Source organism: Lepidothrix coronata, unplaced genomic scaffold (genome assembly GCF_001604755.1).
Source record: "Lepidothrix coronata isolate B3197 unplaced genomic scaffold, Lepidothrix_coronata-1.0 Scaffold19, whole genome shotgun sequence".
Classification (NCBI taxonomy): domain Eukaryota; kingdom Metazoa; phylum Chordata; class Aves; order Passeriformes; family Pipridae; genus Lepidothrix; species Lepidothrix coronata.
This window is the reverse complement of record NW_016690199.1, coordinates 3,448,337-3,465,175: the sequence shown is the minus strand read 5'-3', so window position 1 is coordinate 3,465,175 and position 16,839 is coordinate 3,448,337. Positions and strand designations below refer to the sequence as shown.

Below are 16,839 nucleotides of genomic sequence, written 5' to 3'. Positions count from 1 at the left end.
CAATTATGCAATTTATTATATAAAATAACATTGTATAGTGGATAGCTGCAACTGTATGTTTTAGTAACAAGTAAAGAAAATCGTGACAGTCAGATTTGCTTCAGCTGTATGACTTCTATTCCACTGCTGCTTTAACATGAAGAATTTTTCTACTTTCAGTGTCAGTTTAGTTTCTGCTGGTAGAAAGCTGAGAGCAAGAACACCCTCTTCCTATCATTTTACTCCTTCTTATACTTTATGGTGCAAGTTTGAATTCCACTTGTATGCTCCTTTTATACTTTCAGAAATCTGCGTGCTATTCTTTGAGGACACAAACCCCAGGACTTAGGCTAAATAAATAATATAATTTATCTCTGACATCTCTTCTTTCAGAAGCAGGCCCCGAGATACCAGACTCTGCTTGGAAGGTTGTCATCCAGTCTCCTTTTTGTTCACATCACCAGCTGTTTAGGGTGATGTTGTATTTTGCTATAAAGATATTTGGTGCAGATGGCATCATAAAAAGGTTTGCATTGCCTACTGGACATTAAACTCATATTTAAATGATAGGCAAATTTAAGGCCCAAACTTATGATTCTTTCTGACAGAAATTATGTACAGTCTGTGCAAGAAATGAGTCTAATTTTAGTGAGTCATGGACTTTCAGTTTTTTTCCATTTGATAATTTCCAAATAAAAGATTGAAATATATTAAACATATTTTTCCTCTCAGCTAAATATGCTGTGTTATCTTGCTTTCTGTTTTACTCCCTTGTCAATTAGTAATGACTATTACTTAAGTTTTGCTAAATTTAGGCTGAGACAGGCTCTTGCATGTATTTCTGACGTTCCCAAGGAGGCAGCAGCTGTTTCCAGCCCACTGCATCACTAATCCTCCACGTCTCGCCAGCACTGCCCTGTATTGCTTGTGGATTCTATGTTGTGCTCAAAAGCAGGGGTGAAGCATTGCTAATGCATTACAGCACAAGTTCGAGCTCAGTTTAAAACAAATACCTGAGTATTGAAGAAAATTTACGTATTTTCACGCGGGGTTGTCAGTGTGGTAAGGCCACGGACTTCTCTGAGCTTCTCCCTGTGAACAATTGAGGCTGAAGTCGTGGGGCAAAGTCCACCACAAACAAAGACAAGAATCTGCTTACCTCAGCTGGCTGTGCAGCAGCCTGGCGTTCACGCCTGAAACAAGCCCGCTCTGGTTTTCCTGATTTTAGCAGGCTAGTAGCTGCTTACCCAGAATCAGGATTTATCCAAAAAGTTCTCAAGATCACTTTGTGAGAAATTTAGTTTTGCTTTTTAAATAAAACTTCAGACAGCAAGTGTTTACAATGCCTTACTTCCTAAGAGTGAGTATTTTATTCCTCGCTTTAAAATAAATCATTTATGTTCCCAAAGGTAATGGAGTGGTTATACATTTACCAGGCCTGTTTGAAGAAGCTGAAAAGAATGAAAAGAAAGGTTTGTATCAAGTAATTTTTAACCTACCTTTATATTGGCAGCCAGGTTGAGGGTTTTTGTAAGCTGTTGTTTCTGGCCGTAAGTACTTGGTGCAATAACAGTCTGGATTTTAAAAACAGTGTTTAAAATGTTTAATTGTGTTGTAGTCTTCAGACATATTTTCAAAATCAATCTTTTCATGTGTTTTGGGGAGTTCTATGGCATTTGAAACCACACTAGATGGAAAATAAATCCTAAAGTGTGTGGTAAGCTCCCTTTGACCTCAAACTGAGATGATTTAACCCAGAGTTTCTGTACCCAAATATAAACTCAGTTGATTCTGCTTTGAGTGAGGCTTTGGACCCTATGACCTTCCAAGGTCCCTTACTACCTAGATTGTTTTATATTTCTATATAGAAATCCTCTATTTTCTGAGGCACAAAAGGAGTTTAAGTGATGTATGGTATAGTGAGTTAAACAAGATTTCCTTGAAGTAAGAATTCTGTGTAAGCCACAGCATTATGGCATTAAGAAGTGAGTATCTTTTTCCATGCCAAAATGAGAAAGCTGATAATTTAAAAATGAGAAAAGTTTGTTAACAGAAACATTGCTATATTTGATGTTTGCTTATGGTTTATAGATTTTATCTGGAGTCTTCTTAACAAGAAGCTATATAAACTTGAAGAAAAGCATAGAAAAACTGAAAGTCAATGTCAAAGTTTGACCAATCAGCACAGCTGAAATCCTACCTTTCTTTATGTCTTCTGACAGGTTTAAAAGATTGGGAGAAAAGACTGATTATATCAGATAGAGCACATATAGGTAAGTGACGATTGAAGGGGGAAAAAAACCTTGCACATGGTTGCTTAGCTCACGATGCTAAAGTATTATCCCACAGAGCAGTGATGTATTTGATCTAACACAGCTTCTTTATGTGTTGTGTGTCTGAAGGATAATAATGGAATTTGTAGCCACTGAAGAGTGATGTTTTACATGTTTTCACAACCTTTAAGGAATACTCGCTCTGTTTTCTCTTGGGGAGGCCTGTGCACTGTCAGTGACAGTAAAGGCACTTTGTCTTGAAATTATGGATGTCCGTGATGTAAAGAATGTTTTTCTCCTTTGGTCTTCCACTAAATCCATTTGATTTTCCATTGCAGTGTTTGACTTTCACCAGGCAGTAGATGGGCTCCAGGAAGTGCAGCGTCAAGCACAAGAAGGCAAAAAGTAAATATTTTCAACTCCCTAGTTTCATTAATAGTTACGCAAATTTGAAAAAAAAATGGTGTAATTTTGGAAAACAGAAGTGCAGTGTATTTCTAAAGAGTCTTGTTGATATTACTAATTCTGTGACTCAGTTCTGCTTCTACTTATGTTAGTGAACAAACTAACAAACTGTCAGCCAGACTCAAGGCTTCATGCTTTACTGTATACCACAAATATTAGCAATATTTATGCAAAGCCTGAAAGTTGGTATATATTTGTTGTTATAGAACTTTAATATCTTTTTATGTCTCAGACCTCCTGCCCAATATGTGATATAGTGATGAGCTTTAACAAAATTACTTGGCATGAAGTGTATTTTTGCATATATTTATACATGTTGGGGTGGGGTGGGTGTTATTTTCACTTAGTATTGGCACAACGAAGAAGGGGATTGGACCAACATATTCTTCCAAAGCTGCACGAACAGGCCTTCGGATTTGTGACCTCCTTTCTGACTTTGATGAATTTTCTTCAAGGTAAAACTATTTTCATTTCTAAATATTATGTTAAAGAGTGATGTATTTTGGCTGAGAGATTTGCTTTTAAGGGGATGTTTTTAAATATATGTCTGAATTTTGTATATAAATTGTCTAGAAGGACAAGAAAACTGGAAAGAATGTGTGTGTGTATTTTGTGTACTTCACAGATTTTCTCATAATTTAAAATGTAATTTTGTACATTGGGAAGTGCACTGGTTGAGGTATCAAGGTCCTGGTATTTTCTCGCTGTAGCTCTCAGTATATGCTGCAAATAATACAAAATGATTTCTTGCCAAAGGTTCTGTGAACAGTGACTATGTTCCTCAGAGATACAATTTCAATATTTTTCAGATTTAAAAATCTGGCACAGCAATACAAGTCAATGTTTCCCACGTTGGAAATTGATACAGAAGGACAACTGAAAAAGCTAAAAGTAAGGATTTAACAGTTGTAATGTTTATTTTCATTTAAAAAGTAAAACCAAAGTGTACTAGAACTACCACTGATTAAACTAATTAACTAATTTATGTGAAAAATGCATGCGTTCATTGTTATAAAAGCTTTAATAAGCAGTAACTATGCTTTGTAATAGAATGTTTTCTCTTATTGTAGGCATTAATTTAAACTTTGTGGATGATTTAATTCTCCTGTAATATTTTACTTTTTTGCGTTGTTTAAAATGACTGTTGTATTAAAGTAGTCAAGAGAGTGCAGGGTGAGAATTTCAGTTAGTATTCTCCAGTCTTTCTGATGGACTTCCGTGATTACTGAAGAAATGTTTGTGGAAACCTTTTTCAGGATCCTGGTATTACAAGAAAATTGTCTTTTTATAAATAGGTTTAGAAGAGACACTGATAAAACAGCTTCTTTCATGAATATGTGAGAAAAGAGGATGAGAAAAATATCTCTTACCTTTCCCAAGTTTTATCTCACATTTGTTCAGAGCTGACACCCTAAAGATATTTTTTAATATTCAAAAGGAGTGATCTTTTTTTTCTTCTGGTGCTTGCACTATTTCTAAGTCCCATTCTCAGTGTGTCTAGACTATCAACACACTGTCTAGAGACTACGGCAACAAAATTTGCTAAGTATACCACACCTCTGTGAACAGAAATTATACAGAAATTATGGCATTCTAATGCCATAATAGGTCATCTTTTTCTTATGTGGTTCAATAGATTGATTTGTTTTCAAATTATAAACTAGTGGTTGTATTTTTCAGGAAAACACAGTTATTGAGGCTGGAAGCTTAGAATCATCTGTATGTTTTGTCCTTCAAACGTGAACAGAGTATTCCCTGCTTCCAGCCATTGTCTGGGCAAGCTGACATTTGTACTCAATTTGCAGGGATATGCTGAAAAAATAAGACCCATGGTTCGAGATGGTGTGTATTTTATGTATGAAGCTCTTCATGGCTCTCCAAAGAAGATCCTTGTTGAAGGAGCCAATGCAGCATTACTTGATATTGACTTTGGTAAGTCATATTCTAAACTCAGTTTAACTCCTAAGAGATCAGTTTTATTTTGATTTGTTTTATTTTGATTTCAGTTTATATTGACTTGGCAAACAGCTGGAAAATAGGGAAACAAAATAGTCTTTCCTTAATAGGAACAGATCTCCCAGAAGTAAAGCACAAATAAGACAGGAATTGTATCATTAACAGGATTAAATGCTTAGGGTTTAAAAATTGATTTTTAGAGAAGTTTATTCCAGTGGAGTTGAAATTTCACTCCAGACATTATTGTCTTTATTACTTTTAAATATGAGTGTACACATTTCCAGACAATCCAGGCACTCATTGCAGTGCTGCTGAGATAATTCCTCTGCAGTGGAGGGAGGATTAAACTCATGCAGTAAGTAACCTGTAAGTCTTGCTGCTTCAGTTTGCCTCTGCTCTGCTTTCTTACCAAAAGTCTAATTAAACAACCTAGTTCTCAATGAAAATGAAATGAAGAATTGAGAGATTCTCCAATCAGGAGTCACGGTGTAGAGATTATGAGTAACCTCTTAAGACTTAGACAATTTGTGACAGATACTCAGAGCCACTTGTGTAGAGCATTTGGAATGTCGGACTGTGACCTTTACACCAGGCTCTCTATGGATGTAGTGGAAATACTTTCTGTGATACACAACACATTGAAAAAAGCTTTACACAGCAGCAGCATCTTATAATAGATCCCATGCCTAATGGATGTAGTATTAAGATGCTTTTCAGCTTCTCCCTTGTGGGCCATTCTCCGTGAAAGTTACAAAGAATGAATGACATATAGCAAGAAGAATTTCCCCGCTCTTTGGCTGCTGTTTCAGTTTAGCTTTAAAGCCGAACATAGAGGTGAAAATCTCCTTTGAAGTGATAAAGGAAAAACAGTCTTTGTTTCTTACCGTTGCTGAAACAGGGTTGTGCTGCTGTGTTTTGACAGGCACGTATCCCTTCGTGACCTCGTCGAACTGCACCGTGGGCGGTGTGTGCACCGGGCTTGGTGTCCCTCCCCAGCACGTGGGTGATGTGTATGGAGTGGTGAAGGCCTACACCACTCGGGTGGGAATTGGAGCCTTCCCCACCGAGCAGATTAATGTAGGTTTAACGTTACAAAATGTGATGTATACAGTTGCCAGCAAATAGCAGTCGATGGAATGGGGTAAGGGTATACCAGGAATAAATAAGCACTGTAATAATAATGCCGAGCAATGGCGCTCGTGAAGAGGAGAATTACATTACAGACTTAAGGTATTTTTCATCAGTGTGATGATGTTATATTGCAGGGACCATGCTTCTGTTGTAGTGAATTATGTAAAAACAGATTTCATCATCTTATATAAGATCTTTAGGTGTATTTCAATGGCGAGAGTTTGTTGTAGACTGGAACTGTCAGCACGTCAAAGGAGAGCATAAATTACAGGATAAAACTTCTGAGCTTAATAGCCTGTGTTCTGTGTGATTTATAGAATAAATGTGGCATGTGCATCAGCCAGTCATGCACAAATTGATCAATAAAAAGAAGGGGAGAGATTTTGATTTCTTTAAACTGTCTACTGTATTTTCATTAGCAAGAAACTAGAAAGCTTAGGTATTGTTTATGAGCTATGCACATGGCAATCTCTAAGTCAGTGTTCCGAATCTAATTTAAGGATTTAGTCACTAAAATCTTTTCTCTAATAACTCAAATGGGTTAGTGGTATCCTTTAAGCTTATGGAGCATGAACATGAAGTTTCTTCCTTCTTCATTTTTAGCCCATTATAGACACTGCCAGTCCAAAAGGAACAGTTTCATACTGTGGTAGAACCAGGGATCACTTGACATGGACATGGAGTCTGACCTAGATATTGTACAAGCATTGGTCTTGTCCCAAGCATTTACAGTCTTGTCTGTAAAAACAATAGATGCCAAAAGACCAGATGAAGCAAACACAATTTTAAAGATGGCTGAATTGCCAAGGAAATCTTTCTTTTTAGATGAAGAAGGAAGAAAAGTGTCTCCTTGGAACATGAAATAGTCATATTAAATAAGTGGTTTGAAATGCTAATGATTGCAATACAAAAATCCTGTTCATGAGGGACTTTGTTCTCTGCCTTAGTCCCATCCTAGTAAAACTTAACCTTTTTTTCATTTTTGCTTAAAAAAAAAAAAGCCTTGAAATTGAACATATTCTTCTTGCTGTTCATGCAGTTTTTCAGTGAGATACCATCAGCATTCTTTCTGTCTTATTTTAGGAAATTGGAGATCTTTTACAGTCCCGTGGCCACGAGTGGGGAGTAACTACAGGCAGAAAGAGGCGCTGTGGCTGGTTAGATCTTGTCATTTTGAAATATGCTCATATGATCAACGGATTCACTGCGTAAGCATCAAAGATTTTGCGCTACATTTGGAAGTGATAATTTTGTGCTTCGCAGAATAAATATGTAGGTAACATTAATATAAGTCCAGTAAAGTGTTACATTTTAAGCAATACATTAATTCACAGTGGGCAACTGAGAATTGTCTTAATGCTAATAATAATCTAATTCCTTTTTTTTTTTTTAATTAAGCAACTTTACGACATCATAGCAGTGATTTTTTTGGTATATGTTTTCACTTTGCTTACCTCAGATGGCCAGTGTAGATTGGATCAGTGTATCAGTTTTCTAACAGTTTGCTCTAGTGTTCTTGATCCAGTGCTTTCATACTGTCTTGTGCTGGGTTTGAGCTTTGGTTGCCTCTAGTGGATCCTACTTGTAGGACCAATTCTGCATCATTTGGAACCACTGCCTCTATAAGTGAAATAAATGGGATGACCCAAAGTATATAGTGGCTGGCACAGTTTTCATTCCAAGTTCATTTATTTACAAAGGCACAGTCAAATGTTGTATTATAAATTCTGCTTTTAATGGGCTGACGTTTTGTTTCTTTGGGATGAAGTGACTTACTTGGTTGATAAAATATTTTATAATTCAAAACACATATAAGATTGGCATTTTACAGGAAAAGTGGCTGTTTAAAGGAGCTGTTCATGACCATAATGCCCTCAAGCTAGCCTATGTCTAGTGCTAAAATACTAGTAGCTATCACAAGCCATTAATTTGTAACTAACTACCAATCTGTATCTTCAGAAAAAGTTGCAAAAGTTTCATAACAGTTTTGTTCATATGAGGTGTAGACTTACTGATGCATTCAGGCAAACTTGTTCATATATGCAAACACGTGACTCTGGGAATTTTAGTGTATTATAAACTGAGACTTAATTTAATATTGTTTATACTACTACTGATATTACAAAGGAACAATGGTCTTGTTCATTAATTTATCAGAAGGACTTTTAGGTTTTGGTTTGGTTTTTTTTTTTACTTGGATTTATATTTTGCTTTAACTTACACATCTCTAGTTTATGTGGAAATAGCTTTAAGAAGTCATTAAGTTGCCTTTTATTTCAGTTCTATACAATTACTGTCCTCTTATCAATAAAACTGCATCATCTCTGATAGCTGTGACAGTGAAAAAACATGAGCAGATAAAAACATTTGAAAAGTTGAAGAACTGTCTATAGGTGCTTCTTTCCCAAAAGGTCTTTGCCTTTAATCCTTGCATTCATCACATACTTACTGAGCACATACAGCACAGACTGTTATGCACATACCTGTCTAAATCCTTAACTACACAGATTTTTACCAAGCAAGGTCTAGGGTATTGTTTCTGGAGAATCTGAGTAGTGCTAAAATGCAGTTTTATTCTGATCAGTGAATACTACAGTGTCTTCTCGAGGTTCCATTTTTGTGTACCAGTTGGTTTATTCACAAGATGAAAAAGGTTCATTAAACTGACAGCACATCCCAGGCACTGAAAGTCAGGCTGGGATCCTTCCTACTGAACTGCAGACGTGGTTTTAGTAACCAGACCGTGCTTGCTCTGTTATAAAAATGTAACTTAGTAAATAAATCTGTCATAGAGTTGTTGTGAATCAGTAGGAGTACTAAAAAGTCACTGTCAATGATGTCAAGTGTTGTACCCCCCCCAAACCAGGCCCCTCAAGTGCCACTTCACCTAGTGTGCATTTTCATGCACTGAGCTGAACACTGTGCACCTGTGTGAGCAGCCAAGAATTGGGAAATGTGTTGCAGTAACTCAGTCGTGTATTCATTCCAGAGGCGTGAATTGAATTAACAGTGTTCATAGTTTAATGCATTTATGTATTTCTGCTGGCTGGGCTGCCTGAGCTGGACTTCGGAAAGGGAAAAAAGAAAAGGTGGAAAGTATTGAAGAGGAGATCATTGTATGTGTAATTTTAACTGATGTTTTTCTGTGCAGTTTGGCGTTAACAAAACTGGATATTCTCGATGTCCTTGATGAAATTAAAATTGGTGTTGCCTACAAATTGGGTGGAAAAAGAATTCCATATTTTCCAGGTAAGCTGTTAAACATCTGTGTTCATTTTTATCTTTTTTGCCAGTTAAGTCACACCTGTTGGGAAAGACTGTTTGCTTTTCAAAATCAGGCTTGATTTCTTGTTCGCTGGACCTTCTGTAGCAATTTGTGGAGCTGCAGTATCTGTGTAAAAGCAGCTGTACCAGTACACTGACTTTTTCATTTACCTTGAGTCTGTGTACAATGGCAAGATCTTCAGAGGAAATAAAATCTTGTGTTAGGGCTTCTATGTCTTGTCCCATTAGATTTTTTACTGGCAACACCAGGGATCTGAAAGTCAGCAAGACTCAAGTCAGTGACTCCGTATCATTGGCAATAGCCTTTAGTGAAGTAAAGTTATAATAAAAGCAGTGCTTAAGCTGTGCAAATATGAGGTGGATACAAGCAGAATAAAGCTGCTTCTGGAATTAACAGCAACAACACTGTTCTTAATAAAAGTATATATTGCCCCTCAATAATGATTCATGTTAAAACTTTTAAGATGTAATAATATGTAATTTTTTTTACATTAATTATGTTTTCAAGAACCCTGTGACAGTCTGTGCCGAGATGAGGGACTGGTTCTGTTGAGATGGGGGATTCTGGAGGCATGGGGTGGGCTGGCAGCAGCCAGCTTTTCCACCACTGCTTGTACTTCCTTGGTGTGGACACAGTGAAAATTCCAGGGGGGAAAAGCTTGCAAACATCTGAGTTTTTCACAAGCCTGATTTAACCCTATTCCATAAAGATAAAAACCTTGTCTACTGTTTTATTATGTGCTAGTCTAAACCAAAAAGAGGAACTACTGTAAACCTCAAAAAATCTATTTCCTCAAAAATAAAACTGTGGTGTTTCTGTTGACTCTATGTTGACAGAATAGAGTGCATCCTACAGTTTTTAGAAGAGGAAGCTGGATTTCTGGATCTTCTTAACTCAGACTTATCTTCCTAAATGTTGTAAATAAATCTAAATTAAGAATGAGTGAATTAATGAAAAAAACAGTAAAAATACTTATTTCTTCATATATCAGATTTTAAATGTTGTCGAAAGACTTTTTTGGTCAAGAACCATAGGTATGTTCTGTTAAGGTGGAGCAGCTAAAATCAACTGTGACAAAAATTGCTCTCCCACAGCTAATCAGGAGATACTACAGAAAGTGGAAGTAGAATATGAAACAATGCCTGGGTGGAAGACGGACACAACTGGAGCACGAAAATGGGAGGACCTCCCACCCAAGGCCCAGAATTACATCCGTTGTGTGGAAAACCATGTTGGCGTGCCAGGTAAACCTTTCTGCAGGTGTCCATATGAGGATGCCACAGGAGGCAGGCACAGCTCCACGGAAGCTCTCAGTCTGTTAGTCAGAAGTCGCTCGGTTTGGGCAGGAGGCAACAGAAGTACCAGTGGTTGGGCTGATGGTGGTAAAAGACAGCTTGCCAGGAAGCAGCAAAGGGTGTTCAGCAGGCAGGTCTGCAGTGCTGCAGAGAGCCCCAAGCTGCTGCTGGCAAGGATTTAACCGGGGAAAGATAAATGTGTGTTGTTCTTGGCAAACTGCCACCTTCTGTCAGTGAAAACTTTGGGGTCTGTGCACCATGCTTCAGTGTGTGCTTGGGCTAACATCCTCATCTCTTCCTTTCTCTCTGTGTCCTGCACTGCATCCCTCTCTGAACAGAGAACTTTTTTTTTCCATTCTTACTCATATAAGGAGAGGTATTGCATAACAGAGATGAGACTGTTTAGCCCAGTTCTGCCACTTTGGAAAAACTGAAAATCTTAACACATCAATCTCCAAAGGTCAAGCCATCCAGTTTTCTTCTAGAGCTCTAGAGGTGCCAAGAGCTAGGTGTGGCATGAATGGTGGAGTTTGCAGGGGAATTTCCACAATAGAAAGCTTGGAAAGGTGGTAGGTGTGCTTTTGTTTTCCATAAAGCACCTCAAAAGTCTGCCTCAGAGCAGTACGGGCTGGTTACAACTGCGGCGATTCCAGTATTGTTCATGGATGAGGAAGCATCTGATAGCAGAGCTTGAAACTCAGTGTGTGGTCAAGGACACAGATGTGTGTGAAGGGATATGTAAATAAAGCTCCCCTTACTTTATTTCTCTGGTTCTCTGTGTGAAAGCAGGCTGCCTTGGTGGGTTTGATAAAAGAGACTTACCTACAGTCAATTCTTTAGTAACTATGGGCAATAAAACTGTAGTGGAGCCGTTACAGTATGGAATTTACTGCTCACACTGGATAACGTTTATAACTGCGGCCTCATATTTATCAATATTATGGCACATGGGTATCACTATCTCCTGCTCCACATCACAAAAAACTTCAGAGTCTGGCAGAATTCTGGCTTCCTCTCTGTAGGGGTGTAGCTAAACATCCTGTCACTCAAGACAAGGACAGTTAAACCTGCAACAAATGTGCCTGACCTTCCATTAGGCCCTCTACCTGCAATGCTTTGTGTTTATGGTATAATTATTTCATGCTTTCAACCTTCAGTATACTGCACTTTCTAGTCTGGTAGTGCAGCTGAAGTAAAGGGATTTTTGACAACGAAACTTCCTTCCTAAATTTGTCCAGTTTGTAGTGAAGCATGATGAGAGGTGAAAATTATTCCAGTTCATTGATTGCAATATTTACTCTCGGTAATTGTTCTAACAGATGTGTTTTCCTCCCTAGTTAAATGGGTTGGAGTTGGGAAATCAAGAGAGTCGATGATCCAGCTGTTCTAAACAAATGAAGAACTCCAGTGATGAGAAGCACAACGTGGCGTTCATCAGTCCCTTACTGCTTCCCTCTTTAAATGGAAATGCTATTTAAAACAAACATAATCTTCTAGGAATTGAATAGAAACACAACATATATTCTGTATTGTAACATTTTATTTATCTTTAAGTTCTCAGTAAATTCAGTGTAAAATCTCCTTGTTGGCCATCTTTTAAAAAAGTCCAAAAAGTATTCCTAACAAAATAAGGAAAGTTTTTTTTTTAAATTTGATCCATGTTACTATTTGGAAGTACTTTACACCTATATAGAGTTACTTCTTGCTGAAACCAGTATTAAGCCTTTTCCAGTAGCTACTGGGTAACTTTAGAATTGTGAAACTTGGATTTGTTCTTCAACTTCAAATGTTAAAATGTCTGTATATCTGGGTTGGCAGTACTAAGATAGGTACCATGCACTGAAATTGGCTGAATTATAAATATTTTCAGTTTCTAAAATACAGCAAAGTTAGGTAGGTATTTTTGACTGCACAAAGCAAAGCAAACACAATTATCTATAATTTTTATATAATTACTTTTAATGGCCTATTGAAATGAATGGAAAGCAGCTAAAATATATTTCTTACAAAGCCTATTGTAGGAACTGAGATAACATCTGCAGTGGGGCCAAACTGGAGAAAGCTGACCTGTCTAATAATGCTTTGAACTGTCCTGTGTACTAACAGCCTGGAGACTGTCAGGTGTGCAGCCTTTATTTTAAGCAGTAGGGAAAAGGAGTGAGTGAAGGTGGAAGGAAGAGAGTCCTCAAGTTACAAAACACACAGGGAGAGTGGAGCTGAGGCAGCACCACTGCATTTTCTCCACGAACCTGAGACATTTCTTCCCGCTAGTGCTGTGACTGTAGTTTCCAAAGTTTTACTGTAGTACTCTGTTGAGGAACTTGTGACTTGCAGTTCTGTAAGGCACTCACTTCCACAGCTCCTGGGTTTCCAAGAATAAATCAAGGCATGACTCAATGATGACTGCTGCAGTATTTACACCCCTCACTCATTTTGACCTTCCTCAGCAAAATGTAATGACTATTTATAGAAGGGGGTGACATGTGACAGCCAGGGTTGGGACATGTAGAAACCATGGAGAGATCCCAGAATCTTCAAGAATACGCTTGGATTTCTTTGTGGATCTTCTAATTTATAATGGTTATGCATCAAGAGCTCTCAAAAAACTCCTCTTGTAGAGGAAAAAGAATACACTAGAGATGGGGTTATTCCCTATCTGTGAAATTTTCCACGTAAACGTTCCTTTTCTATATATGCGTCAGAGAGCTATGACAATATTTTTGTATCATTTCCAAGGGCTGTGGAAATGGCATCACGACCTCAGTAATGCCATTATGCAGTGTGTGAAAATATCCCTTTTCGGAGATGGTCACTCCAAGGGTGCAAACAATTATACACTTGGCATTCCAGATGGGGGAAAAGGAAAACCTGTCCGGAGAATCTTGTGTCCTACTCATCCCCTGTGTCTTTTCTCACTCAGTGTTGAACAGCAGATAATGTTCAAAGCCATTCGTGTCAAGCAGGACTTTAAGAAGTACCAGTACAAAGCACTAAAGGTAGCTGTGTATGGTTGTATTGCTGCTTGTAAGGCAGAACTCTGACACCCTCCAGCTGCGGTGCAGTCTCTTCGCGCCCCAGTTCATCACGGACTCTGTCCCTTCTTCTCTAACAAAAAACAAACGAACAAAAACCAAAACCAGAGCCCAAAACTGTGAGTCTTTAATTCAGTGTCAACTTCCTTGGTCACCCTTGACAAATTGTTTGATCTCACTGCTGCTGTTTTTGCAATCTGTAAAAATGGCAATTAGAAAAACATCTTCACTGCCTTTTGGAGGTCCCTGGGTTGAGCCCTGCAGTTCTTCCTCTGAATAGATGAGGAAGCTCTCCTCATCATATTTATGGGTATTCTAATGAAAGAGCAACGAGATTTCTGACCTTATTTAATGTTTGCAAAGCACTTCTGAAAGGTGCTTGGTAAGTGCTAATTATTACAAGCACTGTGAAGTGTTCCTCATTTATATGAGGTAATTTAAGCATAAAGATGCTTGGAGGTATAGTAATTAAGTTTTGTTTTCACATGGCTTAACCTTGTGACATTTGCCTTCTGAATGATCTAGAGCCGTTCCTTTTCTTGGCCCCATCTTCATCAGTGCATTTGTGCTGGGAGGTTTCTGCTGTATTTAAGCTTTGATTGATTTATAGGCAAAGTCCACAATGACTAAGAAGCCACTCTGTGTGCTGAATAACTGGATTAAATGATCAACTCTAAACTGAGTATTTGGCATATTGAAGATAATAGGTTTTATAGTTTAATTTTCACAGGATTACTTTCTCTTGTTCACCTAATCTTTTTATTTTCCATTTTCCATTAAGTATCTGTTAGATCCACATGGCCTGTCTTTGCTTCCAAGGATTCATCAAAAACCCAGTGAGGTTGTCAGTGGGCATGATGTAATAGCCAATTATCCCATGACTCTGTTACTGTAAAAGTAATACACATTTCATTTCATAGCATGGATATTTTAAATGAAAGTTCTACTCCTATTAAATTTCATATGTGTTGTCATTGAGTTAAATGTGAATAAGTTCAGGCTTTTATCAAAAAGCTCTTTAATCTACTGAGTGACACAATGCTTAATAAGAACATTTTAATGTAGATTTCCCTTCATTTTGGCTGTTTCCCATGTATATTGTTTTGTACTGTTTGGAATTTCATTTAATAACAGTCACTGTGTTGAATTTAACTACTTCTTTATCCCCAGCCAAATGCAATAATAATGGCTAAAACTGGTTGATGCATCGTCCTGTTCAGTATCTGGATGGAAGAATAAGGGTAAACATTTACCAAAATGCCATAATTTGTGATAAAGGTTATAGTTTTTTAAAAGTAGCAATTACTGTTTCACACCTGCACAGTAATGTGTTTGACATATTTTCTCACACTTACCCTTACAACATGGCCTTCTAGTCAGGTGTACACTTCCTAACACATGCAGGATAGGATTTTGAAGATTTTGTAATTTTTTAATTTGGCTATATATGGTCTTACAGTTCTGGCATAATGCACTTTATAAAAAGAAAGAAAATTAAGCATTTCCATAGTAAATGTGCAATCTATACTTACACTTTATGCAGATTTTTTCCGGATGATTTTTGATCCACACCTGTTTATTTTCTCCTTAAAAATGTATTAAAACAAATTTAAATTAACAGTGCTTGGTCTCTATTTCTCTTTTATTTTTTAACAAAATACTCTTCATACATAAACCTGGTTTAGTATTTCATAAATTTTAGAAAATAACTAGCAGCATCAGTGAATGAACGGATATTTTCTTTCAGTCTACAGATTTTCATCCTTTGGCCTTTTTTTACACGTTCTATAAACTTTGTCACCCTTTCCCATTTACGAACTGAGCAGGGATCCACCTTTAACACTGAGATTCATGGTTATCTTCAGTTAGCTGGCCTGAGTGACCAATGGTTTTATGAAGGAAAAACACATTTTCTAATTAATGCAAAAACATTCTTGCTAGAACAGCTGGCTCAGAACAACTGATGTGAACTCCATGTAGCTTTTTATCAGCATCACTGTGATAGAAAAGAAAGGCAGATGCTGGCTCAGATAAATAAATGTCACCTCTAAAATGTGAGTCAGCTTCAGACAAGTACTGTTAGGGCTTCCAGAAGCCTTTACAGAATCACTTTTTCTCATGTGTTTTAGAAGAAGCCAGAAACAGCAGGTAAGGGACTTGTCCTGTAAATGACAGCAGGTAAACACACAATTCAGGGCAATGCCTGAGAGCTGTTGATCTGCTAATTAACTATGGTCTCTTCATTTCCTTTGCATCAGTTTGGCATGTATAATTGCACATAGAATGGTCTTTGGTAGCTGAAGCACCTGAAGCAGTTTCATCTAACTCCACGTAGGGCTGGAACCGCCCAATGCAAAAAAAAACCCACCATCACATCACCGCCCAAAAAAACCCCAAACAAACAAAACAAAAAAAAAGAATAAAATAAACAAAACCAACCAAAAAACTCTGGGGGAGTTTCTATGCCAAAATTGCCCATTTGGAAAGTTCTTTGGTTTGTTACTGGTGTGTTTGTTGTCTGTCACCTGGAGAGCTGAGTCTGATGACTGGGAGGCAGGAAAAAATACAGACTTTCCTGCCCCTAACCTCTCCTAGTAATAATTTACATGGGGTAAAGCTCCAGCCCACTTGTGGAAATGGCCCAGCTTCCTGTGCAGCAACTTTTCATGTCCATCAGAGAGCTGGTTTCAAGTGCTGGATGTTTGCAAAAAGGATGAGCTGACATCACCTTTTTAAATGGGCATCAGGCAAGGAAGAAAATCCAGCTCCAATCGTCTTATCTTTAGCAGTCCCTGTTCGTGGTACAGGCACTCCATCAGGGGTGTAACCTGTGCATTTGTTGGCTACTGACAAGTGAGTGTGGTAGTGTTTGTTTCATCTCTTTATTAGATCCATGTTGCCAGTGAAGAAGAGGACGCCTGAGGCATGGAGCCTGCTGGACTGCCACAGTGCTACATGGATTCATGGCATGTGACAAGTGGTACAGCACAGGCTGCTTCAGGGAGGTAGGAAGCTGGATTCTTTGCTTCCTGAATCACTGATCCATCACAAACGAGCTTTGATATGAAAGTATTTTACCCTTGGATGGGGCTGGCTGCACCTTTGCATATTGGTCAAATCTAAAATGAGATATTATCCATGTAGACGTCAGCCATAGAGCGAACCATTAAAGAAATCCTACATAAGGACTTCAAGATTTTGCCATTTAATCTCCCATATACTTACAGGAAATTAGTTGTTCTAAAATACCTTCGTGCATTATTAATATCTGTACATTTGTGGAGTAGACACTGCTTGTTAAATATTTGCCCATCAGTCATATGAGATGGTAAGAAAAAAAAACAAAACAGGAGAGAAGGTCTTCTGTGAGCACATACACTTTACAGCTTCCATTAATGTAGAAAATTCTGGCCAACAGCTGC

General features: G+C 37.8%; 1 protein-coding gene across 1 annotated transcript in view; it reads left to right on the top strand.

Annotated features, from left to right (window-relative positions):
• The window catches only part of ADSSL1 (adenylosuccinate synthase like 1), a 28,071-nt gene extending 15,289 nt beyond the window's left edge, over positions 1 to 12,782 (top strand). The window contains exons 3-13 of the mRNA XM_017807562.1: positions 1,389 to 1,451; positions 2,202 to 2,252; positions 2,591 to 2,657; positions 3,065 to 3,172; positions 3,527 to 3,608; positions 4,523 to 4,649; positions 5,596 to 5,750; positions 6,888 to 7,012; positions 8,956 to 9,053; positions 10,185 to 10,334; positions 11,723 to 12,782. Of these exons, the coding sequence (XP_017663051.1) occupies positions 1,389 to 1,451; positions 2,202 to 2,252; positions 2,591 to 2,657; positions 3,065 to 3,172; positions 3,527 to 3,608; positions 4,523 to 4,649; positions 5,596 to 5,750; positions 6,888 to 7,012; positions 8,956 to 9,053; positions 10,185 to 10,334; positions 11,723 to 11,775 (1,079 nt within the window). The 3' untranslated portion in view covers positions 11,776 to 12,782. The remainder of the gene's footprint in view (positions 1 to 1,388; positions 1,452 to 2,201; positions 2,253 to 2,590; positions 2,658 to 3,064; positions 3,173 to 3,526; positions 3,609 to 4,522; positions 4,650 to 5,595; positions 5,751 to 6,887; positions 7,013 to 8,955; positions 9,054 to 10,184; positions 10,335 to 11,722) is intronic.
• The last annotated feature ends 4,057 nt before the right edge of the window (positions 12,783 to 16,839 follow it).